The 26,152-nt window shown below is 46.3% G+C and overlaps 7 protein-coding genes across 7 annotated transcripts; 3 read left to right on the top strand and 4 right to left on the bottom strand.

The window, feature by feature from the left end:
- The first annotated feature begins 388 nt into the window (after positions 1-388).
- LOC128720205 (DNA polymerase eta) lies at positions 389-3,236 on the top strand. Its single transcript, XM_053813862.1, has 4 exons — positions 389-445; positions 512-615; positions 686-2,466; positions 2,554-3,236. Exons 1-4 carry the CDS (start codon positions 389-391, stop codon positions 3,234-3,236), a joined length of 2,625 nt encoding a protein of 874 aa, XP_053669837.1.
- Positions 3,237-3,298: 62 nt separating this feature from the next.
- On the bottom strand, positions 3,299-4,119 carry LOC128723359 (uncharacterized). Its single transcript, XM_053817094.1, has one exon. It carries the CDS (start codon positions 4,117-4,119, stop codon positions 3,325-3,327), a length of 795 nt encoding a protein of 264 aa, XP_053673069.1. The 3' UTR covers positions 3,299-3,324.
- Positions 4,120-4,187: 68 nt separating this feature from the next.
- On the bottom strand, positions 4,188-5,305 carry LOC128723349 (uncharacterized). Its single transcript, XM_053817081.1, has 2 exons — positions 5,244-5,305; positions 4,188-5,142 (listed from the first exon to the last, which is right to left on the bottom strand). The coding sequence occupies exons 1-2, from the start codon at positions 5,303-5,305 to the stop codon at positions 4,188-4,190; spliced, it is 1,017 nt and encodes a 338-aa protein (XP_053673056.1).
- Positions 5,306-5,826: 521 nt separating this feature from the next.
- On the top strand, positions 5,827-7,035 carry LOC128730729 (tRNA (guanine-N(7)-)-methyltransferase non-catalytic subunit wuho). Its single transcript, XM_053823807.1, has 2 exons — positions 5,827-6,311; positions 6,386-7,035. Exons 1-2 carry the CDS (start codon positions 5,827-5,829, stop codon positions 7,032-7,034), a joined length of 1,134 nt encoding a protein of 377 aa, XP_053679782.1. The 3' UTR covers position 7,035.
- Positions 7,036-7,174: 139 nt separating this feature from the next.
- On the bottom strand, positions 7,175-8,740 carry LOC128730728 (26S proteasome regulatory subunit 10B). Its single transcript, XM_053823806.1, has 3 exons — positions 8,582-8,740; positions 8,339-8,458; positions 7,175-8,267 (listed from the first exon to the last, which is right to left on the bottom strand). Exons 1-3 carry the CDS (start codon positions 8,673-8,675, stop codon positions 7,303-7,305), a joined length of 1,179 nt encoding a protein of 392 aa, XP_053679781.1. The 5' UTR covers positions 8,676-8,740; the 3' UTR covers positions 7,175-7,302.
- A 357-nt stretch (positions 8,741-9,097) lies between these two features.
- On the top strand, positions 9,098-9,709 carry LOC128730730 (60S ribosomal protein L35). The gene has a single exon (XM_053823809.1). The coding sequence runs from the start codon at positions 9,172-9,174 to the stop codon at positions 9,541-9,543; it is 372 nt and encodes a 123-aa protein (XP_053679784.1). The 5' UTR covers positions 9,098-9,171; the 3' UTR covers positions 9,544-9,709.
- A 2,905-nt stretch (positions 9,710-12,614) lies between these two features.
- On the bottom strand, positions 12,615-13,229 carry LOC128723338 (pheromone-binding protein-related protein 6-like). The gene is made up of 3 exons (XM_053817070.1): positions 13,116-13,229; positions 12,968-13,043; positions 12,615-12,889 (listed from the first exon to the last, which is right to left on the bottom strand). The coding sequence occupies exons 1-3, from the start codon at positions 13,227-13,229 to the stop codon at positions 12,615-12,617; spliced, it is 465 nt and encodes a 154-aa protein (XP_053673045.1).
- Between the last annotated feature and the right edge of the window lie 12,923 nt (positions 13,230-26,152).

The following is a 26,152-nucleotide window of genomic DNA, read 5'->3' as shown; positions in this document are numbered from 1 at the left end:
CTAATCAAAATAAATGAGCTCGCACGTGATTTTAGCAGCGTGCTGTCAGCGTGTTGTTTCAAAGATGAGGGTGCTGCTTGGTTATTTCAATAGTAGATAGACTGTACACAGTTTTTGAGAATCTACAATATTTCAACTGTAGAGAATCGTTAGAGTAACACTTAGCGATGAGAAAATAGTGTTTATGTTTCTTGTGATTTGATTTTTTCATATAACTTTTGATATCAGAACCATTAAGTGAGCACTATAAACGTAGTTGTTTACATCGTAGAAAAGGAATCTACGCAATCGTGTGTCACATGAAGCAGAAGTGTTTTAGGCGGGAACTACATTTCATCGCAATCTAAATGTTTTAATATACAAGTTTGTTTTAATCCAACAAATCAGCATGAGTAGTAAAGCATGTATAAATATAAAGAATAAGTACGACCGCGTCGTGGTGTTGGTAAGTTAGCTGCAGAGCAATGATGGCAGATGTAAAGGAATAATTCTGTTATTATCATGCTTGCAGGTCGATATGGATTGTTTTTACTGTCAAGTAGAGGAAAAACTAAATCCCGAAATAAGAGGCAAACCTATAGCCGTTGTCCAGTATAACCCATGGCAGGGTGGAGGGTAAATGAAATTGTGTTACGATTTTTTTCCAAATTGTGCCAGTAGCTCATGGTGCTATGTCGTTTTTTAGCATTATTGCCGTGAACTACCCAGCACGAGCAAAAGGGGTCACTCGCCATATGCGTGGCGATGAAGCGAAACAACATTGCCCTGAAATTGAGCTGCCGCAAGTACCACAGGTGCGTGGTAAGGCCGATATATCCAGGTACCGCGAGGCGGGAAAAGAGGTGGCTGATGTTCTTAAAAGTTTCACGCCTTTGCTCGAGCGGGCCAGCATCGATGAGGCATACCTAGACATAACCGAACGTGTGGTAACGAGAATTCGCGAGATGAACGAAGGAAAGTTTCATTTACTACCGGACAAACTTTCCAACACGTTTGCCGTTGGGTACGAAAACATTGGACAGTTCGTTAGGAAGCTTTCGGGTACGTTCGATAGTAGCACCGCCGAGAACAGCACATCGGACAAGTTTGAATTTAACAAAAGCGATCTCAAGCTGCTGGTTGGTGCTTCGATAGTCAACGAAATACGCGCAGCTGTGAAGGAAAAAACGGGCTTCGATTGTTCAGCCGGCATTGCTCACAACAAGATCCTAGCGAAGCTAACAGCAGGATTTCACAAGCCCAACAAGCAGACAATACTGCCGATAGATAGCATCCCAAAAATGTACGAAACTCTACCACTGAAGAAGGTGAAAGGGCTTGGAGGCAAACTGGGCGATCAGGTGTGCGAGGTGCTTAAAATAACGTTCATGTCGGAGTTGGTTCAGTTTCCGGAGAGCTTACTGCAGCAGCATTTTGATGAGCGGATGGGCAGCTGGATGTATCTGATGGCTCGAGGCATCGATCTGGAAGCGGTAACGGCAAAATTTCATTCCAAAAGCATTGGCTGCTGCAAGCGATTCCCTGGAAAGAACGCAATCACCGGACTTGCAACGTTGACACACTGGTTGAATGAGCTAGCATCAGAGGTCATGGAACGGCTTGAGAAGGACCTGGACGAAAATAACCGTACGGCCAAGCAGCTTACAGTGAGCTACAGCCAACAAATCGAAAACACCGATGTGGCCAGCACAAGAAGCATTCCGCTGGTGGTGTATGATAAGGAGCGTATTGCCGTCGATTCGCTGGAAGCCATCAAGCGTAACACGGAACGATTTTTCAAACTCAACTCAACGACGGCTTTAAATAATGCCATTAAATTCCTGGGAATTAGTGCTGGGAAATTCGAGCCAAATGCCGGCGGTAAAAGTGGACGAATAAAGCAAATGTTTCAGTGTTACACTTCAAAGAAGACGAACGCGGAAGACATCAGTCAAGCTGTACCGGAAGCACATAAATCAGAGCCTCTAATAGAAGCGCAAACAAAGGATAAACCAACCAATGAATCGACATCAGAGGCTAGTAAGCCAAAAAGGAACATACAGCATTTTCTGCAAAATCAAGCCTCGCTAGTATCAACTTCAAAAGGGGAACCCAATAAAAGCCACCCAATCAAGGAAATAAAAGTTGGAGAAGATTTACAACATGCCAGTACCTCAGGAACTGTGATATCACGTGAAACGGTCAATCAAAGGAAAGATATGAAATATTTTATACAGCAACAGCGTGACAAATCTGTGTCTTCCGATACTAAAAATCAATGCATCGAAAAACACCTCGACAGCAATGATAAAGAGCTCTATGATGCGACAACGCCTACAATCAACGACAACGCTCCAGAGCAACAACAAAATGATGTAAAAAATGCTGCTGAAGAAAACAACTATCAACAAAATCGCCAAGAGGAAGATCAGCAAGAAATAGTCGACGATGCCTTACCTGCATCAGAGGTAGTTGATAAGGTTGAAGGTGAACAATTTCGAGAAGAATCTCCTACACCAGGTGTATTAGATGAAAATATCAATCAAAATTTACCATCTAGCAGCGATAGGGAAGCGCCATCATGTAGCTATAAGACGACCTATGCTGAATTTTATTACAACAACCCGGAGCCAACTGCTGTAACTGTAGAATGTCCGCAGTGCCGAAAGCAAGTACCAGAGTACGAGTTTCAATCTCACCAGGACTTTCATTTTGCGCTCTCCTTGAGCCAACAGCAGCGTGATGAATTTCGTAACGATTTGAAGATGAAACAAATGGCAACCAGTCAGGATGTTAATTCACCGCTTAATGCAAAGCGAACATCGAAGGCGTCTGCGACTGCCTCGAGAGCAACATCCGGATCTACCAATGGCACTACGTCAACGGCAGGTCCATCGATTACTCGATTTTTGGAGAAAATTCCAGCGACTCACAGGGTAGAACGGAGTGAGCAAGAGAAAGATGATCAGATAATGCATCACCTCATCAAATGTTCCGAATGCGGGGAGCTAGTGGAACCACAATCCATAACGGAACACAATGATTACCATGTGGCGAAGCGCCTTCAGCAGGAACTGAGACGACTCGAGCCTCCATCGCCATCGGTTTCCAGCAAACCCGTCGTAACTTTGCTGACTACCAATTCAAGCAATGCAAGCAACAACTTAAAACGAAAGCGCCCAGCTGTAAAGGAGATGATGGCAGAACCCAACAAGCAGAAGCACAAATCAGTGTCATCTTTCTTTACCAAACTTTGAAATAGATTCAGGTGCAAACGTAAATGCCTAGTCGTATTTATTGTTTTATTGCTTTTGTTTACAGAGCAAGTAGAGCTTCACTGCAACACTAAGCGAACATTTTCTTCACCATGGAATTGTATCTACTGTCTTCTTGTTGACGGGTTTGGAGAATTTGTTTGTGCAAAACCGCGCACTCCTTACTGCTGGCGAAGTCTATCCTTTCCAATGTACCTAGGGCTTCAGTAAACTGTTTTATCTTGAACTGAGCCAGTGCTTTTCGGTACGTTGCCTTTGCCGAGGGTTTCTCCTGCTGGTCGGTGTACTGTAGCACGTGCAGAACCTCTTCGTAGCGATTTTGCTTTATCAAACAGGCGGCAATGTTGAGGTATAACGTTTCGAGCAGCGACTGCATCTCGTCCAGCGTGCTAGCGCCTTCGATGGCCGGATCGAGCTGTTCGATCGGAGACCAAGAAAGAAGACACTTTACCGCTTGGTTGAAGTAAGCGTGAGCAAACCGCGGATACTTTTGGAACATTGCCACTCCATTCTCTTTGTACTGTTTAGCTAGTGCGAGCGATTCTGCGAGCGTCTGTTCGTAGTAATATTTCTGTCCTTCGATACGCAGCAATTTCATGGTGAAGATTACGGCGCTTCCTTTGCTGCTGGTGCACGTGCATCTACTCTCTTCGTTGGTCAACATTTGGCGAAGTAAAAGTTCTACATAACAATCGATGGGCGTGATGGCCGATCCCATTGCGATCCACCGTTCCAGGACACCCGTGACGGGTGCACCTGTTTCCTGTGAGTTTCCATTGGCGAGATAAGACGTTTCGTGCTCTCCCAAACCTACGACGTCTTTGATCGTTACTAGGCAACGACTCAGCTCCGTAGGCTTCTCCATCGATGTGAAATGAAAGGAAAGCCGCTCCTTGCGCAGTCCCTTCACGCAGTCTTCGTATACAGGCGGCACTAGAACATCATCATTTCCAGCAGGTGCTGGTTGCACTGTTGCCGGCTCTGTTTCCATAGCGAATCGGCGAGGGCCTCTTTCCGCACTAGTGGGTTGATTTCACAAAAATCACTCGTCTGTTCGCCCCAAAACTTACGCACGTAGAACGGTGGTTTCGCGTCCGTCAGCACCGAGTACAGGATCCCCTGAGCTCCCTCGGAGGGTGTTTTTACAAGAAAGATTCTTAACGGTTTCTGGAGGAAGTATAAAAGTCGATTTGCCAGCGGTGGAAAGTGGCGGTAGATATCCGTCTCTACGTTGCCGGGATCGATGCAATGTACGGACAGAACATTCGAGCCAGCCGTAAGAAGTTGCGAGAGGCGATAAGAAAATTGCACCAAACAGAACTTACTCTGCTGGTACGCCCGGAACCGATTAGCGCTCGTGTCGGGAAACAGCGGGCCGCAAAAACTGCCGTCTGCGGGAATTTCGGATACCGAGCGATGCGCTTGTGAGACGACGTTTACGATGCGGCTATCACGTGGATGTAATTTTAGCGAGGGCAGTAGACGCAGCGTCAGCAAAAACTGCGACAAGTAATTCACCTGATAGGTGTACTCTAGCTTGTCCTCGGTAAGTCTCGGTGGTGCGTAAAACACCGCAGCATTATTAACCAGAGCGTACACCGGTTTGCCCAGGTTTCGTACGTTTTCACTAAACTCCACCACACTGGCTAGCGATTCCAGTTTCAGCTCGAACGTATCGATTACAGCCGAAGGATGCTGGCGGAGCACCGTCTCACGAATCCTGTGGCCCACTGATACGATGCGCGTCCCAATCACGAGGTGGCAACCCCGTCCGGATAGTTCGATCAACGCCGCAAGCCCGATGCCGGAGTTAGCACCGGTTAAAACGATCACTTCACTGTTCTGGAACCTTCGCTGGTTTACGTATCGTCGGCCAATGTAATACCACCTGCAGAAAACAATATCGATCAGGTGAGTTTGTTGTTTTATTTTTGTGTTTGCAAATGAAAAATAACAAATCCACACAATAAAACCGTCTCAAAATGTTACCGCAAAATGTAAGCGATAGAGCCTAGGCCCATCAAAATGCAGCACTTGCTAATCACCCCCATTACACGCTATCTGTGGCGCAACATTCTTAGGCGGTACACTGACACCCCAAAAAAAACAGCAGCATACATACCGAATAACGGTATCACAATCGCTACGGAAACCGGTGCGTATTTACCTTCGGCCAAAAAACGCTACCAAAACAACCCCTCTGTTATGTTTGCTATGCTGGGTCTGTTTGATACGGGCCAGGGCCGACGTCACACTGCGCCCGGTGCTCTTTGACGTGCCGTGGAATCGATTATCGCCGGAGTGTGTTAAATCGTGTGAAATGTGACCGACAGTATGATTTTCGATTTGACCTGCGTTAGGGATCTATGCCAATGTTTTAAGCATCATAAATATATTCTAAATAATACATAAAAAGTATATATTGATCATTTTTTCGTTGTTTATTAACCTTGCGTAGCGAACGTCAACCAGAGCTAGAAAACAAAAAGTAAACAAGTCGGCTGTCAACAAAAACGGTTTACTGCTAGCACCACGTTTGCGCGTGTTCGGTTTCATTCCGCAACGAGAAAAGATGTACGATTTGAAAACCTATCCTGGCTTTACGGTCGTGGGTATCCGAGATAGGATAGTGTTTTTTTCCGCTGCTGGCGCTGTGCTGCATGAAATAGCTATTCCCCAGAAAGTGGTCGCCGATGGAGCGAACGCAAACGGTGAACGAAACACCAGCAATCAACCCCAACAACCGGCACATGTGGTCGCGCTCGAGTATTGTCCGAACGTGAAGGTGCTAGCGGTTTCCCTGAGCGACAAATCGTTGCGGTGCTATCAGCTCACCCTGGACCAAAATGATCTGCGCTCTACTCCGCTCGGGGACCGTATCGAAACTGCAAGGACGATTGTCTGCATGAAATTTGCTCCGAAGCGTGGCATTCTGTTTGGCTCGGATAAAAGCGATTGCTTCGAGTATGACGTCTTTGGTAAATCGGATCAACAGTCCAAATGGATATTGGGTCACACAAGCCAAATACTGTGCCTAAACGTCAGCGAAGATGAGCGGTAATTAGCGCCATCCAATCTGCCGGCATTTGATGCGATTTGTAATTGTAACAACCTGTTTTACTGCCCCGCAGGTTCATAGTAACGTCCGACCGGGATGAGAAAATAAAGATTAGCTGCTACCCGGACTGCCACAACATCGAGTGCTATTGTCTGGGGCATCTGGAATACGTGGCGGGATTGGAGATGGTAACCCCGCAAAACCTCCTTTCAGTATCTGGGGATAAAACGCTTCGCCTGTGGGATTACACCGAAGGTAAACAGATCTTCTGTCACAATCTCGATTTTCCAGCGGTTGGCATGGTGACGCAACCGATGACCGATGGAAGCGGTATGTTGTGTGCGGTCAAGAGCTTCGTTGGGAACAAAATCGAAGTAGCTCACGTTTCCTCTAACAAATGCGTTACATTCGATCCGGTAACAGTCGACGAAAGCCTCACAATACTGAGTGCTGCACTAACTGGGACCCTAGAGCTTATATTGCTAGCGATTGAACGGGAAAATATGCTCCCTAAAATTATGGTATTCAACTTTGTTAACGATAAAAAACAATTTGTACAGTGCACAGAACATGCATTGAGCTTAAACTTTGAAAAATCGTTCCAAAAAGTGACGATTGACGATGTAAAAGATTACACGACGCTATTTAAACACAGCATCGATAACCTAACGGAATACTATGAGAAAAAGAAGCAAAAAATTGAATCGAAAAAATCAAAATAAAACGAACGAATAATCAATCCATGTAGCGCGGTTTTGATGAAGTAATTTTAAGCATATAGCTCATCGCTATCCGGCACCAAAATTCAGCTCGCCCCCACCAGCTCGTTTGTTCATTGATCATAATACGTATTCGTGTTTAATTTAATTATTTTATTACGCAACTTATATGTTTTAAATGTTACCACACCTCTATGGAAAAGGGAGGTATATCAAAAGGGGATTATGCTTCATACGCTACCCATCAATACGGGAAAACACAGCGCTTGGCTTAAACTGGTTTGTAATCCAGCTTGCTTTCCAGTCGCTTGTTGTCCGCCACCTTCCGGACGGCTTTCATAAAATCTTCCTGGATCACATACTCTCGCTCGGCACGGATGGCGAACAATCCTGCCTCGGTGCAGACATTGCGCAGATCAGCTCCGTTGAAGTTGTCCGACAGCTTAACCACCGCTTCGTAGTCAATGTCACCATGTTTCGCGATTGGTGCAGCATGGATTTTCAAAATCTCTAGACGAGCCTGCTCGTTTGGCAGAGGGATTTCGATTTTTCTATCCAAACGACCGGGACGGAGCAATGCCGGATCCAACGTATCAGGACGGTTCGTGGCCATGATCATCTTTACCTGACCGAGCGAGTCGAAACCGTCCATTTGATTAAGCAGCTCCATGAGCGTACGTTGAATCTCACGATCAGCCGATGTACCTTCGGAGAAACGCCGTCCACCGATGGCGTCAATTTCGTCCATAAAGATGATGCACGGCTGGTGATCGCGCGCGTAATTGAACATCTCTCGGATCAAACGAGCCGATTCGCCAATGTACTTATCGACGATGGCGGATGAAACGACTTTAAGAAAGTTGGCATCGAGCTGGGAAGCGACAGCGCGAGCCAGCAATGTTTTGCCGGTACCAGGTGGCCCGTACAGCAAGCAACCCTTCGGAGGCGTTATGCCGACACGAAGAAACAATTCAGGATTTAGCAGCGGAAGTTCAATCACTTCCCGAAGCTCTCGGATCTGCTCCGATAGACCACCGATAGCGGAGTAGGTCACCTCTCCAGGATCCTCGTGAGACATATTGTACACCAGCGGGTCCACCTCACGTGGAAGGTAGCGCATGATTGTTAGCGTTGTCATGTCCAGAGCAACGCGAGTACCCGACTTGAGCTTGCTTTTGTCCAACTGGCGCCGACATCCCACAACGTATCGCGGTCCATTGGTTGCCTTTACGATGACTGTGTGCGTATAAAATGGAAAAGAACCATTTATTGAACTGAAACATGAACAAAACGATGAAATGACTTACATTTGTCTTCCGTCAGCTGTTTCAGCACTTCTCCGACAATCTGGCCGACGCTTTGTAGCGCCTTTAGATCGTTTTCCGATTTGTCGAATTGTTTAGTGAGTTCCTTCAACGATTCACGCACTGCACAACAAAAACATCGTTAAACTCAAGTTAAAAAAGTATAAAAACAAAGAACCAAACCGAACAGATTTAGTTACTCTTTTTGACTAGTCATGGGATCCCATAACCTCAAACGGTGTTTACCTTCTTTCAGACGAGATTCGACCTCTTTGTGCTCCAACAACTTCTTTCGGTAGTCTTCCAGCGCCTTTTCACGAGCCGTATCCCCGACAGTCATGGTTGATGAATGAATTTATGCGCTGGTAATCCTTAAATTCGCTGCCCGAGGTTAGTTTTGGACAAAGTACGTCCGAATCCTTCGCAGGGCAAAACAATTTATAAACCTGCCAAAACGAAAGCACTCACACATACGCTCGCAGTGATGCGTGATTATGCATTCTGCTGACAACTACACAAAAGATGAATGACAGGATGACGACACCGTGCCCGTTCGGATAAGGGGTTGTGCCGAAGAGTTCAAGTTTGCCAGGGTTGCTGGTGTAAGGTGTGCCTCGACCCACAGTGCTCCATACAACGTGCAGGGCACCGATGGCCACAAACTGTGCTACTGTGCTGACAGCCGTCAAGTGAAGTCGACCCGGTGTGGTGTAAACCAAGACGCTGCCGCGGTGTGGTGCTTTCCGTTCTTTTCGACGTTTCTTTCGATTGTGACCGGAGGTGTTCCAATCGCGTGCTTCTTGAAAAAGTAGCAAAAATCCCCACAAAGCATCAAAATGGTGAAAGTCAAGTGCTCAGAGTTGCGTACGAAGGATAAGAAGGAGCTCACCAAGCAGCTCGAGGACCTGAAGAAGGAGCTGCTGAATCTGCGGGTGGCTAAAGTCACCGGTGGTGCTCCGTCGAAGCTGTCCAAGATCCGTGTCGTTCGCAAGGCGATCGCTCGCGTGTACATTGTGATGAACACGAAGACGAAGGAGAACCTTCGCAAGCTGTACAAGGGCAAGAAGTACGTGCCTCTGGATCTGCGCCCCAAGAAGACCCGTGCTATGCGTAAGGCCCTGTCCTTCCGCGATGCCAAGCGGTTGACGCTGAAGGAGCAACGCAAACGTGCCCGCTTCCCGCGCCGCCGATACGCCGTCAAGGCCTAAGAAGGGACTTGTGCTGGAACATTTTAGCTAAGCTGCCTGGTGCGTGTGGGTGCCGCCGTTGGGTTCGTTTCGCAACCGAACTCGGAGAGGAAAAGATCTTACTCTAGCGACACGGCTGAAGAACCTGTATATCGAGATCGGTATAATACAAAACAACGTTTATTGAACCACAAAAGCTCCGTGTATGTTTTCCTCACTAGTTGATCAACTGGTTGTTTATCGTTATCGCTTCCTATAGCTACAAGAGTGTAACTCAGTATACGTGATTGTACCATCGATCTTGATCATTCCGTTAGGGAATGTTTCAGTTTCTTAACTGGACATTTCTACTAACAATCCGGGAAAGAACTTCTTGAATGGTTTGAAAGAAACTTTGCTGCTTTTCTAGGTTCAGGTTTTAGCAATATTGTGGAACGTTTGTTGGTATCTTCAAACCCGAGCTATCCGTGCTCATCAGATGATACCCCGAGAACAACATGGAAATAGTCAATTTGGTTCCATAAACAAAAACTGGACGAAACAATGGAAGGTACGGCGCAATTTATCCCATCGTCGAGAAAGGTAAAATAATTCTGGAATGTTGGCCATTTGATTGGATTAATGCATATAATGATGTTATTCAATAGAGTTGCAGAGCGAACGAAATCTTCCTAAATGATTCCAACCTCCAAATCATGCTGATTCCGAATCACGATTCAAACTGGGAGAGCGATAAACTATTGGAACGAACTCCGTGGATACTGATAAATGCGTCATATGATTTAAACCACCTACTGAATTAAATTCAATCATGCTTGCATCGCTGAAAATGCTATCTAATTGGTAGAAACAACTTCAAACAATGCCTGTTGGAAGGCTGGGATACTCTGAGATGCAATTCGACTGCTTTTGTAAATATACAAAGGAAAAGCGACGTAAAAGCGGGTTCGTTCGGAAACATATTACACCGCATTCGAGTTTCGTTTGACTTTAATTTCTGTACATATGTGCAAATATTCTCGATATTTGTTAAACACAATGTACAGATAACAAGCTGTATTATGATTTTTTGTGGCTAATATGATCCACAGTACTTGGTACTATTCATGGCTAATAAACAGTACAGCTCACTAAATAAGATAGCTGTGTAGGATCGATTTGTATAATATGCATGTGCTAATAGCCATTATGTATTACGCTTTGACTCTTAAACGAGGAATTGAGGAATTCTTAACGTCACATCGCTCCAAATGTACTGAATTCAAATTTGAATGAAACCTCACAGGCATGAATAGCTACAGCAAAAGTGCATGTTAGTCAATGATACCTTTTTATAAGCTTTATGATAGTATTGCTCACGACTTGAATACCTCGCAAGTTAAGCAGAACCGGATAGTCGGCTTATTGAAGTGTATGCTTTGGATTGCTTGAAACATCTAAGCGTTTGTAAGCAGAACGGCTTAACTTCACTGCAATACTTGTAGTTTTTTTGTTTCATTTAATCGCAAGCCTTTTAATGGAAATCTGCATGCGACATGTTTCGCTACGAAGATCATCTTTTCCACCGTAAAAGTGTCGTTTCCGTTGAAAGGACAGCTCAGTAACTCTAGTGCAGTATTGTACATCAACCCGAGACGAGCACTCTCCCGAGACGAGTATGAAAGCAAAGCAAATAATGCCCCTATAACAATCCAAGTTCATTCATTTAGCTTCAATTTCTTTGCTTGAAGTTTACGCACATTTCTATACATGAACTATGCGTTTGCAATGCGACCATCTTCCGCACCAACAACGCTGCGTTCGTTCAAGATTCCACTCAATTACGTCGGGCTTTAGTGGCGGAACATTTTTGAAGCACCGCCATGAATCAAACGAAGGCTCGCGCCCGCCGGGATGAGGTTTATTGTTTCTCGTCGTTTCAGCGCACGCTCTTGAACTTTCTCATTGCACAAGGCTGCGCCTGCGGCTGTGTGCATTGGACTTGCATTGGTGCATCACCGTCACTGGGAGGTACATTTTTGCTTTCTTCTCGCATTTTTTTAATTAGTCAAATGGATGCCATAGAAGCGCTGCCGTGCCACCTACAACCATTCCACACCGGCACTGGCCACCGTTCACGGAACCGGGGGAAAACTTACGGCTCGGGCTCTTCATTTACATTTTAATTTGCTTGATTACGGCGATACTTTATCAGAACGAAGTTTTACTGTGTTTTTTTGTTGCTACCCGGTGCCTCCTCAACGCGCTTGTTGTTTGCGTTGGCGTTTCCACGGGCAACACTGGGTCCGGTTTTTAGGTGTCAACTTCTGCCAGGCTTCCGGTGCCCCACCGGATGTCGGATGTTCGCGTCCCATGGGCATCTGCTCCGCGTGGTGGCTGCTCGATCGGTGACGTTGTTATTGTTGTTTCGCTTCAACTTTTCGCACCGCGCTTTCAGCGTTGGGGGATAATTTTAAGTTTTTTTCTCCCACGCCCGGTGCGCGGGACCCTTTTTGGACAGAACTTTGATTAATGATATTCCAAATTTTTGCATCTCTCCTCGCCCTGGTGGGCTGGCGTAATTAGGCGCTGATAATAAGTTTTAATTTCTTACTCCTGGCCGTGGGCGGTTGGACGGATGCTTCGCCGGCTGGGAGATTGCTTTCTCTAATCAAGCCGATACCGGAAGTGAGGAAACGCAACACCCAGGGGCGGACAATAAAGCGGCATTGGGGCATTGTTTGGTTTAGTAGCTCGTTTCGAAGCCTTCCTAAATGAGCCTTCCCGGGTTTACTGCCCACAATGGCCACTTGGTGGGGGGAAGGTAATTCGAATTTCAGATAGGCCTGAAGTACCCCACAAAAAAGAGAGCTCGTAAGGTCGAGCAAGAATTGAGCGAAAATTAGGTGATCCGTCGTAATGTACCCAATTAGACTGACGGTTGGATTAGTTTGGCGCAAAAAAAGGAGGTTATGTTTGCGATGGAAACACAGAGTGAACCAAATCAAGAAAACTGCAACTGTTTATTGTGGCTTCAGAAAAGATAACTCAACAATGCAACGATGCTTATTGGGTTTTGGATGAAAGTCAACAGCACAGAACTCGTTGCGGTGTTACGGCAGGAAGTAGTGCACCGGATCCTTCGCCTTCCAGCAGCTGTTCAACCAGAACGCCTTCTCGCAGGCGGTCTCACCCACCGGGTACAGGCACCGCTTGAACCAGTTGAGCGTGATCAGGTGCATCGACTCGGGCAGAAAGTCCTGTGTCTTGACGTAGTGAAACTCGCCCTTATCGTTCACGACGCCCGCCTGCTGGAACAGACAATTCATGTAGCACTTGAGCGCGTCGTCCTCGTGGATGTCCTGATCGCTGAACCGCTTGATAGCGTCTGGTGGAGTTGGAAATAAAGGGTTTTTTTTAGTGCAAAGTGGGTGGATTTATTCAGACCGCAGACCCGACGCCTTACCCTCGGAGACACCCGTCTCGGTTACGCACGCATCGTGCATCGGTTTCATCTTTTCCAGCAACTCCGGGGGTGGATACTGAAACGGACCGCATGTTAAGGGCTGCTGGTTCATTGCTCGAATGCAAAGACAAAAAGACAAAACACTCACGTTCGCGTCCCGTCTCGGCGTGTCAGCGAGCACGTGCCGGGTGGAAAAATCCTGTCCAACCATCAACAGCAACCCCAGCAACAGTCGGTGTTGCCCTACGCCAAAGGTAGCCATTCCGTGGGTGGGGTGGTGAGAAAACGCCCTTCGATTCTGCGTCTGCGGCAACACGTATTTAATTTTCCACCGGCTGGGGTTTCCGCCGAAAAATGGCCACCGACGAACGAACGAACGAACGACCGTTCCCGGGTCGTGCGTTATTAATAATTAAAATGGAGATTTTCACGCTCACCGCCGGTGGGCAATGTGCTCGAAATAAAGGGTGGAGGCACAAGAAAAAGGATGAAAAAAACACTGAGATGCACCCGACGCGACTCGTGAATGTTGGCACGTGATGCAGATGAAAGGATCCCCCTGACGAGTGGGTGGCTTTTACCACAATCTCTGTCCGTGGTACACGAATTTAATTGCTACGACACAGGCACACAAACGCACAAAGCCACGAGAACTGCATCAAGCCGGTGTGCAAAAATGGTGTTTTGCAGTCGCGGATATATTCGCGCAACCACGCTGGCTTTTATATAGCTAAGCTAGCTAGGCGGACGTTCTCCCTGGAAGGGATGGAATGAGTTTTCTAAATTGCTGCTGCTGCTGCTGCTGCGCGTCAACAATCTGCGGGCACTTGCGGTTGACTTAAGCTGATGCCAGTTCACCCCCGGTCAGTGCTTCAAGCTCTTGGGTTGGTGTTCCCTCGAGTGAACGTGTGCGGGCCTGGAAAATGCAACCCTTTTTGTGCGTTCGCCATGACGCAGCCATGTACCCTTCGAGTGTTGGTGGGTGGGTGGATGGTTGTATCAAATCTTTCACTACGTGACACTCAAAATGAAGGGCCCACGATGGAAACAAAATGCGGACCGAGAACTTGCGATTGCGACAACGCAACGTGTCCGTGGGTGGGGTCGAATCATGCGAGAAATAATTCACACACAAAAATCGTTAATTCATCTTTTCCGCGCGAGCAAAGTTTAATTAAAAGCCCCACGTGGGGGAGGGCAGCACTTGCGATGCCGTTGCGGGTGGGTTTGCGGTGGATAATTAACAGGCGCGGATCCGGATTCAATGCAATCGTAATTACCGAACATGATGAAAAGTTTCGCAGCGCTGCCGGTGGTGGGATGAACGAAGAGATAATAAGTGGATGTGGGGGGAGGGCATTTTTGATAAAAGAGAATATTAGGGCCAGTGGGAAACGCTGGATGGCGTAGAAAGGGTTGGCTCTCTTCTAGAGTGGCCTCAGTGGGGGGTAAAAGGGTTCGCCGAAGAGGATGCTTTGAGACGGTGAAAGGACTCCAACCGCAATTCCAAGGAATATCCTGCTCAAACACAATGGTCTGCAGTTGGTTGCGCCACGCTGAACGCGATGAAAGCAATGTGAAAAAAAAACGTTACGCTGTGGGTTTTTTTACTGTTACTAGCCCTCCTCTATTGGTTGACTTATTAAGTGACCAGAAATGCAAGTAATGTTTCCTTTGATAGGCACGGCAGTGGAAATGCAGTGCTAATGACTGGTGCAGTAGGCCATGCGAAGCAGTTTGAAAAAATAATTAACGTAACATTTTTCACATGAGTGCGTCGCGTGAAATTCAATTTACCGTGTTTTCTCGTATTTTTTTTGTGGAGAGGAGTATTTTTGGGAAAAAAACTTCTCGAAGCATATTTATTTTATCTTTAGTCATCAGCATAGAGGCTGTTTCACCCAGTAAATCTTTCTCTGCACAAAGATATTGAGCTAATCTTACTTGCCGATTTGGTGACTTGATAGTGGGGAGGTATTATTTTATTAGCTTTTTTTCCTTAAGTGCGCAATATATTCGATCAAATATGGTAATTAATAGAGCCGAGGACGATTATGAACTCGTTCAATCTTCAGCTCGATTTTTTTGCAGTTTTTAGGATGAAAAAAAATTCTATCATGTATTCTCTTTGAACTCTTTCGGCCGTAAGCATGATTTTATTCAGTACAGGTAAAAACATATTTAAATTATACTCCTGCTATACTTTTTAATCTATAATCTATAATAATCCATGCTTTAATTATAATCCATCAAAAATAGGGAATCAATTTATCCACCATCGAATATAGTTATAAAGTAACGTAACGATTATTTTCGTTTAACGCCATGCTAATGTATCTTAACGCCCCCGGAACGAACAGCAGATTCGATTCGCAACTGCCACCAGAACTGCACAACAACGTAATCCACGACATTAAAACCTGCTCAATCATTTACCGGTTGATACGATTGCGCTAGATTATTTATTCCCATTTCGCAGACGGATATTGCAAAAAAAAAACCGGAAGAATTCCCCCCCACTCACTGGTTTGCTCCTGTTGCAGGACGAGATGTGCAGGAGAACGAAAAGGAACCGCAGCGGAGGAGCATCGCAAGAAGATGGGGTCAGTGAAAAAATGAAAGAACGAGGAGAAAAAAAAACAACTACACAACAGCGTGATGCAACAAGAAGCGAAAGCGAAAGAAGCTGTGCTCGAATAATGCTTTCATTGCATCGATAAAAATAAATCACATCCTTTATTACACCCGCTCAAGTGCAGACAAAAGATCCCCTCGGTGGCCACTCGCTGAAACCCCGGTGGAGGTTCCCGGTTGAGTTCTTATCGCGAAAGTACCGGATCGATGGAAAACCGGAACGCTGGAAAAGCGGCAGGAAGCGCGTGATTGCGGGCGCAATAATATCCTGCCCACGGAAGCGCGCTGTGGACCGACGGAAGTGAGTTTTCTTTCTGTAAGTGTTGGTGCATGGGGGCGAGGAGGAAAAAAATAAATAAAATGGAGAAAAAAAAACGCCGGTATCTTCGCTTTTGATGCGTCAAAAAAAAAACATGGTTTGCAGAAAGAAAGAAAGAAAGAAAGAAAGAAAGAAAAAAACTCCCACCACTCGAGGTATAAATAAAAATCGAATCCAATCGAACGGAACCGAACGGGTGTGTGGATACAACTCCTGGTGGCAATAAAACGCCACGAGACGTCTTTATCATTCGGTCCCGCACGCTGGATGGGTGGAATGCATCTCTAGCGCCCTCTTCCACCCCCTCCAAACCAAAAGGGTGGACCATTAGGGGTTGGATTTGAGTCGAACGCCAATTCCCAGTGGATGGTGGCTTTTCGCTTCTGAAAAACATCCTTGTTGCTCTTGGTCCATTGGTCCATCGGGGCGGATCGTTGTAAGCATGTTTGGGTTGCTTTCCATCCCCCAGTAATCACACCCTCCCACCCACCCATTCACCCGCGCAACCGTTTCTTTCCCCATTTTTTCGCAACAGCCCTTTTCGCGGTGAATGAGGCACCCCCTCCATTTGTACCGATCAGAATAATTAGTGGTTGTAATTCATCAATCTTTACGCTTCATCCTTTGACCCTTCCTTCCACCAGTCCCCACCCCCTCCCCCCCTGTCCCACCCCTCGAGCGGCACTCGACCGGTCTCGCTTTGCCCACGGTTTTGCTACAAATCGTTGTCAAGATCCCGGCCAACCCTCATTTGTTTGGTGCCGGTACGGGTTGGGATTAGCCCCCCGGGGGTTGTGGGGGCTTGTGTTGGGAAAGCGGGGTGGAGATACCATGCACCCACACCCCCGACGCGGGGTGGGATATACTTTTTAATTAATCTAAAACTTCCAACAATGCTCGATTTCGGGCCGGGCATTTCGTTTACTTTTGGATTATTTTATTTGTCTAGGTACCGGCTGGGGATTGGCTCCCTCTTTTTTTTGTAAGCTTCCATCGGTACGCGTTTTTCCGGGTATCCCTTCATCTCTCTCTCTCTCTCTTTCTCGCAACCAAGCCACGGAGCAATCGATCGGTGCGAAATGAATCTGTAATCAGTGCCGAGAAGTGGAACTGAACCGAAGCGAGAGAAAAAAATGTACGGCACTCGCGGAAGAGAGAGAGAGAGAGAGAGAGTGAGAGAGAAATACACACCGACGTGCGGTGACAATCCGTTTAGAGAGGCAGTTTTCCCGACTCGTTAGACCGCAGCGTGGCGCGCAATCCTCGATCGACAATGAATAATTACCATCGATTACCGGACACGGGTTGGCAGGGAAAAGGATTATCCGAAAGACGCTCCGGGTTTTGCTCCATCCGTCCGGATTACCGAAGTTCCAAGGGGTCTCTCTTTTTTTTTGTTTAAATGCGGGAAGGAATATAAATTAGGATTATAAATAGTACGCTCTCCACCTCCAAGTGGGTTGGGATGGCTCGATTTAGTCGCCACGGAATGGCGAGCGAAAGATAATGTGCAATCTCGATGGTGGCGATCGAAATGGCCGCGAGCCATTGGTGAGGATCTTTTGCGGGAAAAGTGTCGCTTTGAAAGCAAGAGAGCCTTTCGACGGTGTTGATGAGCTGTTGGTTGAAAAAGGAGGTGTAGAAAAAGCAAAAAGAGCAAAGGAAAATAAGTTCCAAATGCCTCTCGTCTGATGGGTTCCATGATTTTAGCGCCCTTCTTGATAAATAATCGAACAAATCATATTCTTTTCGAAGCTAAAATTGTATGTTCATTGATCAACAATTGTGTGGTGTTTGTTCTAACAAAAAATAAATAACGTCTTCAGGTCTGTGTACAGCGCTGATGTTACATTTTTATCATCCGAAAAGCATTTTCCACCAGAACATTTTGTTTTGTTATTGTATTCCGAAAGAGCATTTACTCCCTTTATTTGCCTTATCCCGGGCATTCTCGATTAAATTTCGTGATTATGTGTTATAAATGTGGATTGTTTGTACGTTTTGTCTATTATTGTTGGGTTATTGTTGCGTTGCAGGTGTTGTGTGTGTTGTTCGTTGTCTGACTATTGACGAGTGCTTGTTAACAATTGTTGAAAAAGGTAGATTCAGCGTGCTGTAGTATGTCGTTAAAATTAAAAAAAAATCATTTTTATAATTCATTTAACACAATGTTGAATACTTATCCGAATACTTCTCAAACCACTGACCGTGAATTATGAATTCCAAGGACAATATTTATCAAGACAAGGACCATTCCGAAGTCTTGAGCTTCCAGGACATTTGTGTCTTTTTTTTTAATTCTACCAGTCCTACCTTATACAGCTTCTCTTGTCAGACTTTCTGAGCTCAGAATGTCCTTATCGCCATTTGCAACGCTTCAATCTACCTTTCTGGCAGCAAAGGACTTCGGGGCTCATCTCGTTACGTTTGATTGGAAACTATGAAAGGAACACCCAATATTGCGCTAGGCGTCTTCTGCAATCAATTCGAATCGCTCTTACCACCCAAAATCACCCAAATTCATTCCGACGGCGTTAAGCGCAATTTTTCCGCAAACCTAACGCGCAAAAGACTCCATTCAACAAGCGACCTGCAGCACGCCCAACACCGATCAAACATGTTATTAAAGTGCATTAATTGCGTGTAAGTGTATGTGTGTGTGTGTGTGTGTGCACACGCGCGAACGCAACCAAAGACAACACCGACAAGCGGAGCGTGGAGCAAAAATTAAAACACCATTTAAAAACTTTATCTCCGGCGCAGCCCCCGACCGGAGGGTTAATTTGCCACACACACACACACGCTGGCGCTGGGTTAAAAGGGTCCCCCCACTCATCCCCAACGAAACCCCTCGACAAGTCCCCGCATAGCCATGAAAGTTGATAATCACGCAAAACAAGTGAAAAGGTGCGATGTTGCTGAACGCGTTGTGGTTGGCGTTTTGGCGTTGGAAAAGTTTTGCGCTTAACAGGCAGTTTTTCCCCGTGCATCTTGCATCGTCTTGCATCGTCCAGCTTAGCCGGTTTCGGACTGGCCGGTTTAGCTCAGTTGGCCCCCAGTTCTGCCCAGTTCTGCCCAGTTCTGCCCGGTGCCAGCCAGGACGTCATCACGCAACAACACGAACCTGGCCCCTTTCGGTGGCGTGTGGCAAGTGTGCATGTGCTTGTGCATGTGTGGGGCGTGTGGCGTAACAAAATTAAAACTAGCTTGCATCGACCCACCCGAACCCAGGGAGAGGCCACTTCCGATGAAGGGCTGGAAATGGAAGTTTCATAATCTAATTTAAATTAAATGGCAGCTATTTTTTTGTTGTTGTTTGGATTTTACCACGTGTTTCATGGCCACTTTGCATGGCGCTGTTTGCAATGCCGTCGTTGTTGGTTGGTGTCTACTTGGTGTCTGCTGCCGTCTGAGACCCATTCCACCCAACCTGGGGGTGTTCGGTTCGGTTGATGGCTTCATCAGGCGGTTCCACGGCTCGAAGAAACGGAAGCCAAAACCGAGCGTCGATCGGCGCCGCCTGCTTCTTGGTTCGTCTCCGGTTTATTATCCTGTCGGGAAACAATTTCCTTTTGCCCTAGCCAGGTCGTCATCGTCGGCTTTATCGTATGGCTGCTGGGGCCGGATATGGTGCACGAGTGCTCGATGTTATCCTTGCATGCATGCGCATGTACGGCAGCTGCAGTTGCGCTGATGCAGGTCGCGTTCAAGCGTTGAAATCGCTCACAAGGACCTCCTGCGGGAGTCCTGCGACAGGAACGGGACGAGAGTTGGGGGATTGGGTGGGGGCCACGCGCTGATAATGCGCTGGAAATTATGCATGCAAAACAAGATTAGACATCGTAAATTGCAATCCAATTACGAAAATAGATTTGATTTGCCTCGCCGCTGTAATGCGAAAGAACTAACTGCGAATTAGGATTTTTCTTTCCCCCCATTCACTTGAGTGGGTGTATGTGTGTTTTTTTCTTCTTTGTTCGCGTCCTAACCCTTTTTAACTTGCGGTGGAATGGCGCTTCCGGGCAGTTTAGGACGGTGGCTTTTGCTAACGGCTGGCGAAGGAGGTAAATCAGGCAGCGTGCACCGTCGGTATCCTTAAAGGCGGTTCTATTGATTGGGTTGCTTTTGCTTGTTAACGAGGAGGGAAACTGCTGCGATGTGAGAGAAAGTTCCTTACATTCGTGGGGCGTAGACTTCATTCGGGTGTTTTCGAAGTTTGGAGCAAGTGTACTCACATTGCATACAGTGGGCATCTGAGAGTTTTGATTGAAATGTACAGAACGATGTTCTAGAAGGTTAAATTTAACAAGATCTTAACGGGAGGTTTCATGTTGATTGACGAATTACAATACGCATAAATACTTATAGAATACTTAATCGAACAAAAGCTGTTTATTCAATAATGTGTTAATGTGGAAATAATAGATGCAAATCAAGTAATGATCATACTCCCTTCGTGTACTTTCCCTAAGTAATTCATCTGCTAAGTTTCAGCTACCTAAAGATTAAATCCAGGAAATTGTGAAGCAATTAGTACCATCATGTCTTCAGTAAATGTCTAGGCAGCAATTCATTCGCTACAACTTTACTTGAATCACCTATGGAGTCGCCCAGTCATTGACACTAGAGCAATGCATTGTTTCAAGTTTGAATAGTTTTCTTTATCACGAGTGGTCGCATCTTAATCAATCATAAAATTGAAGTTAAATAGTCCCAGAATAGCTTGTGTAAGATGAAATTTTAGGATCTATAAGGACTTTTGTTTGGCACAATGTCAAACACAGAATTTGTATGGTTTTTCACTAACATTTTGAAAATAATTACTTTTTTAAAAAGTTTTTTTGAAGTAAAATACACTTTTTTTCTTTCCAACATTCTATCAATTTTTAAAATCAACCCATTATCTATCGATTTATAGTAGTTTTAAAATGTTAGCTTTTTTGTTATTTTGTGCTTTATTTTGAGCAAAATCTAACTTTGCGGGCTTGTATTTCAAAAACTAAAATACTTACATATATTAATTACACATGTTTCTTAGCGCAATGCTGTAGATTGAGAAACCATTTAAAGTGTTTCGAAAATCCGATTTTCGATGGTTTTTGGACTTATATCCCGGTAAATGCCCAAAGTGCACTGGCGGTAGAATAAAGTAATTATTTTTCAACTTTAAAGTAAACGGCGTAAATTAGATATACTCTATTTCCATATTTTTTAAAAAAAGATCGTGGAAATATATCTAGCTTATTAATAATTCTAATTACTGAATAATTTGTAAACATATTCCATCTTACAGCCCGCATACTCATACGAGAATGAGCTAGTCAATTTTTAAGTGGGAAAGTTAACATTATCTTCTCTGTAACGTTAATTTTTATTTTGTAACAACAGAGAGCATTGTGTGCGGTAGTAAGATCAGATCACCAGCATCATATTACGAGCTCGTGGAATTTGATCAGTACATTGCAAACGGTTTACTTTTTGATTAATTTTATGACCACGTTTCTGTTGAGTTCTGCCAAGACAATTTGTATCTCAACCCCACAGTACTCAATACCGTCTGGAAACTCGCCGGGAAGCGCTGTACAACGCTAATGTAATTTCCCGCTTGATTAGCTCCCCAACGGTGCGCGTTAAAGAGTTGCGCGCGAAGTTTATAATACAAAGTTCGCTTCTTGTCGACTTTCACCTGCATCCGGGAGAGTGCATTTGGTGAACGTTGATCCTTTTTGTGGAAAATTCCCTTCACTCGCTGGCCATTCTTGGTGTGGCTGGCAGAACCCAAACACACACAAAAGAAAAATCCACTCACGTTCGGAGTTTATAAATAAAATCCGAAATAGAATCCGCACCGTCGCGCGGCCACCTCACGATGGGTATGATATCGGTGGAAAAGCTAGCTGGAAAACTTTCCCACCCCTTCACCACACGCGCCCACAGAACTGTCCAGGTGGAAAAATGGCCCCCCTGTCGCTCGTGCTTCCCAAAAATGCGTCACGAAAAAAAGAGGAGCTTCCGAGTCGTGAAATGGAAAACTTTCCATGGCATTTGCAACCCCTGCGGGCACCAAAGGAGTGCAGCGATGCGCACAGGTACATCGATTGGTCGCGTCATCAATTTCTTATCTTCTCACCTGCGCCTTTTCAGCCCCGGACTAGGCTGGGGCTGTCCTTTTATGCGGACCGGGACGCTGCCCGGCGGTTTGCAGCGGGCGACAATCTTTCGACCGACCGAAGGCCGCCCAAAAATTGGCCGCAGTGCAATAAATCATCTGCGGCAGGATATTAACGACACGGCCATCACCCAACTCCCGTTCGTGTATCCTGCGGACATATTCCTGGCCGGAGTTCCTAGGAAGACCCTGCCCAAGGCCGCCGATTCGCGGCTCGAGGCTCCCGAAAGGACCATAAAACAAAAACTTTCACCCGGGTCCATTCCATTGTCTGCCAGGTTGGCGTGAAAGCGTGCCTACTTTGGCGCTCGCGTTTGCGTATGCGTCGTCGTTGGCCCGAACGAGGGAGCGGTTTTTGAAAAAGGGGGTTGCTTTCCCAAACCCCCTACTTCTTCGCCTCTGCTTCGCGTTCTTCCACAGGGAGGGGGCTCATTGTAAAAGTGCAGAAGTTAAAATGAAATTCACCAAAGTTTAATGAGGTGTACATTTGGGTGGTCGACGCCTGGCACCGGCACCGGCACCGGTCCGTTTGACAGCATTTCTCGGGCCTGGGAAGCCATTTTGCACACCGCTTCTTCCACCCCCCAGTTGCTACCGGGAAAATTCGTGCCCGATTATCACCCAGAGTCAGCGAAAGGTTCGCGCAAATGCGAAAGAAAAGCGAACGCGAACAGCAAGTAATGCATCCCAGACGAATGGTAAGTGGAAGGTGAAGATGGGATGCATCCCTTGCACTTCCGGTACTTTTCGGTCGACAGCGCGTGCGGAAAATACAATTGTGGTAATGCGGTGGCTCTAATTCATGTGAGCGAATGTGTTCGCTCGCGTGTGCAGCGCCATCTAGCTTGAAAAATGGAAACTACGAATGCCTGCGAATGGGCTCCGAAGCTAACGAAGGGATTTGGCGGGAGGAGAGAAGAAAAGCGCCAAGTTTCCCAACCAACCGGGGCGAGGGGGGGAGGGGTCCTTATCTGACACCCCAGCCCCTCCACCACCACCACCTTCCATAGGGGGTTTTCACACCCCATCGAGGGAGGACGATACGAGAAAACGAGAAACTGCCATGGAAATGTGCATAGTTTATCTCGCTGGCACCGCTGGCTCGCTGCCTGACGATGGTGGTGGAGGAATGGGTACAAGAAGAAGGGTGAGGGGGATCTGCGGGAAAGCGCCGGGCTGGCGATGGGAAAATTGCATTGTAAATTGGAAGATTTATATATTCCATTCAATGGATTCCGCTTCACCGGCACGCCTTTGCGAAGTGTATTGCAAGCGACATCATTTTGTTATTCGCCTTTTGCGTTAAAACCACCCACCCCTTGCGGCATGGTTCATGCGTTCCCCCGTCCGTCCCTTCCTTCCCTTTCTTCTCTACCAACCAACCCACGGTCCTTTCCGCGGGCTGCGTCTGAAAACTTTTCCTTCCTTCCGCATGACGGCACCGTTCGGGATGGCAATTGAATAGGTTTAAGCGACATACATACACACACATGCCCACACACACACACATGCCCACACACACACACACACACACACGTTTCGGTGGGGGGTGGGGGACTGATAAGAAGCGTCGAGCGATGCTTTGCGTGCAGTTTATTTATTTATATATAACACGTTTTTTCTTTCTCTCTCTCTCTCTTGTCGAAAGCTTGAAAAAGGAACACGCACGCAGGTGTAGCGCATCCTTACGTGGACTCGTGTGTGCGCGCGGGGATGGTTGAACCGACGGGAAAGCGCTTGTTAGGGGTCCATTTTTTTACTTGTCGCGTTGCATCAGCCATTTCCGTTTCCGCTCCTTGCTTGCTCGCGTGGGTCTCGAATGGGGGCTCGATTTGTGTTGCAGACGCGCTGCACTCGGTTGCATAAGCGCAGCAGCGCGTTTCGACGCATTTCCGTAATGCTTCCTTCAATCATCATTTCGGGACGGGCGTGCGAAGTGCTCGAATTCGGGGCTCGGACTCGACCGGTCCGGGTGCAAAAGCCCTGCGAATGGATGGCGAACGCAATGGATTGTGCGCTCGATGTTTTTTGTGCAAATTGCAGATGAAATCTCTCTCGGTCCTCGCTGCTGCGCTAACATATATTGTATGAGCATATTTTTTTTTGTTTCAAGCGAAAGAAAGCTTGCTATCGATAAGTGTGATAAGCGTGATCGGGTGGAGCTGGTGATCATTGTAGCATGTTATAATTACAATTCATTTACCAGAAATTCAGAAAAGAATCCTGTTATCGATAAGGATGATAAGCGTTTTTTGGTGAACGTGGTAAAAGCTGGAACTGAATTTTTTTCCAATATACAGTTTTCATTATTTTTCCAGAAATCCAAGCGTTGTAACAACTGAAACAGATAATCTATTCGATATTGGGTAGGAAGTTATAATTACAATTATTTTTCCCACAAATCCTGATATCGATAACGGAAATAACGCTTATTAACGCTGATGAGCGTGGTAAAAACTGCAGCAGATAATTTATGCGATATGCAGTTAGATGTTACAATTATAATTTTTTTTTCCTCAAAAGCCAGAAAGGAATAATTTGTTTTTTCTTCTCAGACCTTCAATAAATCTCACTTCAATTTACGTACCAATTAAAACATTCAAACATTCCTCGATGTGGTTTAATACATTTTTCAACTGATAAATGCGTTAAATCTGTGTTGAAGAACAAATGTAGATCTTCGATGCGTATAATTAGAATATGGTAACATGATCGCAACAATTACAAAGTACATAAAAGAAGGTTTTTGCCACCTCTTTGTGCGCGAGAAAGAGAGTGCCAAAAATGCATCTGGAATCACAAGTGATATCGTCAAATGTGCTAAAATTATAAGATCAACACGTCGCGTCGTTACATATTACGATTGTTCGGTGGAGGAATGCGCCCAAAAGCAAAGCTTGATCCTACGAATGTTTAACGAATGCATTACCAGGCATGCGGCCATGCTGACATGCCACCAAAAAAAAGGGCACAATTATATGACGAACGCCAGCACCAACCAACGTATGCGTCTGCGTGCCAAAGTGAAGCGCAATTTGAATGCCCAATTGTGCTGCTCGAGCCCATTCTAACGCAAGTTCAAGCGCACGGTTGAGCACGAACTGCTGAAGCCCACATTCACCGCGTGGTCATTTGCAGCTGCCAAAGCAGAGTCTGGTGGAGAAAAAAACAACCAAAAGGGACCACCTGGACGGTAGATTCGTTGTCGCGACCGCAAACCCCAACCGAGTCGAATGCATCGCAAGTGGCCACGAAAAAGCCCACACACCTGGTTGTCCGTGTCCAAAATCGGCACGGCTTAGCACGCGACAATGGAAAAAACGCAGGTGAACACCTCGACAGTGCTGGCCATTTAGGTTTCAATTAAAATTAAAATAATTGAAAATCACGTCGAAGTCCCCACCATTCTGCGCAGAAGCCTCTCCCGGGGGGCCGACTAAGCTTACGCGCGGCTGGAAAAGCGCCCTGGAAAAGCGTCCTGGAAAAGCGGTTCTCGCGTACGCAAACGGACGTGTCGCAGAATGGCCAGCCTCCTGCGTGGCGTTCTCATGCGCTTTTCCGTTTCCGATCCGAACCTGCCGACAACTTTGAGCTCATATTCAGGACCTCCACCTGCCAGCTGGCGTATGCGTGTGTGTGTGTGTGTCGAACGGTTTTTCGAACCCCAACGCAAAAGCCTCCCACTCGAGGGTAGAGACACCGTCGTTTTTCCAGCATCCACAGCCTGAGCGCACACCGGGAACACGACAATCCGCACGCAGCTGTTGTCACATCGATAGAAAATAAACTTAACACTTCAATAAGTCCAATTAAAATAATTTTCAATCAATGCAGCGCACCGTTTGCGTGGGATCGGTGCACTATTTTCGGCGACGAGCATTCATATCGAGCGACACGACATCGAATCAACTCCCGGTGTTGGGCCCGCGTTTTTCCGCACAGAGGCCTCCATGTCCTCCGGCTGGCATGGATGTGTCGGATGTCCTATAGCTCTACGCCTAGCTGGGTCAGCTTAGCAAACCCTTTACACAAGTGTGTGCCTCACGACGAATTGTGAACGCGC

This window comes from Anopheles nili, chromosome 2 (assembly GCF_943737925.1).
Source record: "Anopheles nili chromosome 2, idAnoNiliSN_F5_01, whole genome shotgun sequence".
Taxonomy (NCBI): domain Eukaryota; kingdom Metazoa; phylum Arthropoda; class Insecta; order Diptera; family Culicidae; genus Anopheles; species Anopheles nili.
Note: the sequence above shows the minus strand (reverse complement) of the source record. Positions and strands in the feature narration are given on the sequence as shown.

Excerpts from the sequence above, each read along its gene's own strand:
- LOC128720205 (XM_053813862.1), top strand. The coding sequence starts at position 389 with ATGAGTAGTAAAGCATGTATAAATATAAAGAATAAGTACGACCGCGTC. Across the intron at positions 446-511 it reads ACGACCGCGTCGTGGTGTTG|GTCGATATGGATTGTTTTTA; the intron begins GTAAGTTAGCTG and ends TCATGCTTGCAG. Across the intron at positions 2,467-2,553 it reads GGTAGTTGATAAGGTTGAAG|CGCCATCATGTAGCTATAAG; the intron begins GTGAACAATTTC and ends GCGATAGGGAAG.
- LOC128723359 (XM_053817094.1), bottom strand. The coding sequence starts at position 4,119 with ATGGAGAAGCCTACGGAGCTGAGTCGTTGCCTAGTAACGATCAAAGAC.
- LOC128723349 (XM_053817081.1), bottom strand. The coding sequence starts at position 5,305 with ATGGGGGTGATTAGCAAGTGCTGCATTTTGATGGGCCTAGGCTCTATC. Across the intron at positions 5,143-5,243 it reads TCTATCGCTTACATTTTGCG|GTGGTATTACATTGGCCGAC; the intron begins GTAACATTTTGA and ends TGTTTTCTGCAG.
- LOC128730729 (XM_053823807.1), top strand. The coding sequence starts at position 5,827 with ATGTACGATTTGAAAACCTATCCTGGCTTTACGGTCGTGGGTATCCGA. Across the intron at positions 6,312-6,385 it reads AACGTCAGCGAAGATGAGCG|GTTCATAGTAACGTCCGACC; the intron begins GTAATTAGCGCC and ends ACTGCCCCGCAG.
- LOC128730728 (XM_053823806.1), bottom strand. The coding sequence starts at position 8,675 with ATGACTGTCGGGGATACGGCTCGTGAAAAGGCGCTGGAAGACTACCGA. Across the intron at positions 8,459-8,581 it reads CGAATCTCGTCTGAAAGAAG|TGCGTGAATCGTTGAAGGAA; the intron begins GTAAACACCGTT and ends TTTGTTGTGCAG. Across the intron at positions 8,268-8,338 it reads ACAGCTGACGGAAGACAAAT|TCATCGTAAAGGCAACCAAT; the intron begins GTAAGTCATTTC and ends ATACGCACACAG.
- LOC128730730 (XM_053823809.1), top strand. The coding sequence starts at position 9,172 with ATGGTGAAAGTCAAGTGCTCAGAGTTGCGTACGAAGGATAAGAAGGAG.
- LOC128723338 (XM_053817070.1), bottom strand. The coding sequence starts at position 13,229 with ATGGCTACCTTTGGCGTAGGGCAACACCGACTGTTGCTGGGGTTGCTG. Across the intron at positions 13,044-13,115 it reads CGCCGAGACGGGACGCGAAC|TATCCACCCCCGGAGTTGCT; the intron begins GTGAGTGTTTTG and ends GGTCCGTTTCAG. Across the intron at positions 12,890-12,967 it reads CGAGACGGGTGTCTCCGAGG|ACGCTATCAAGCGGTTCAGC; the intron begins GTAAGGCGTCGG and ends CAACTCCACCAG.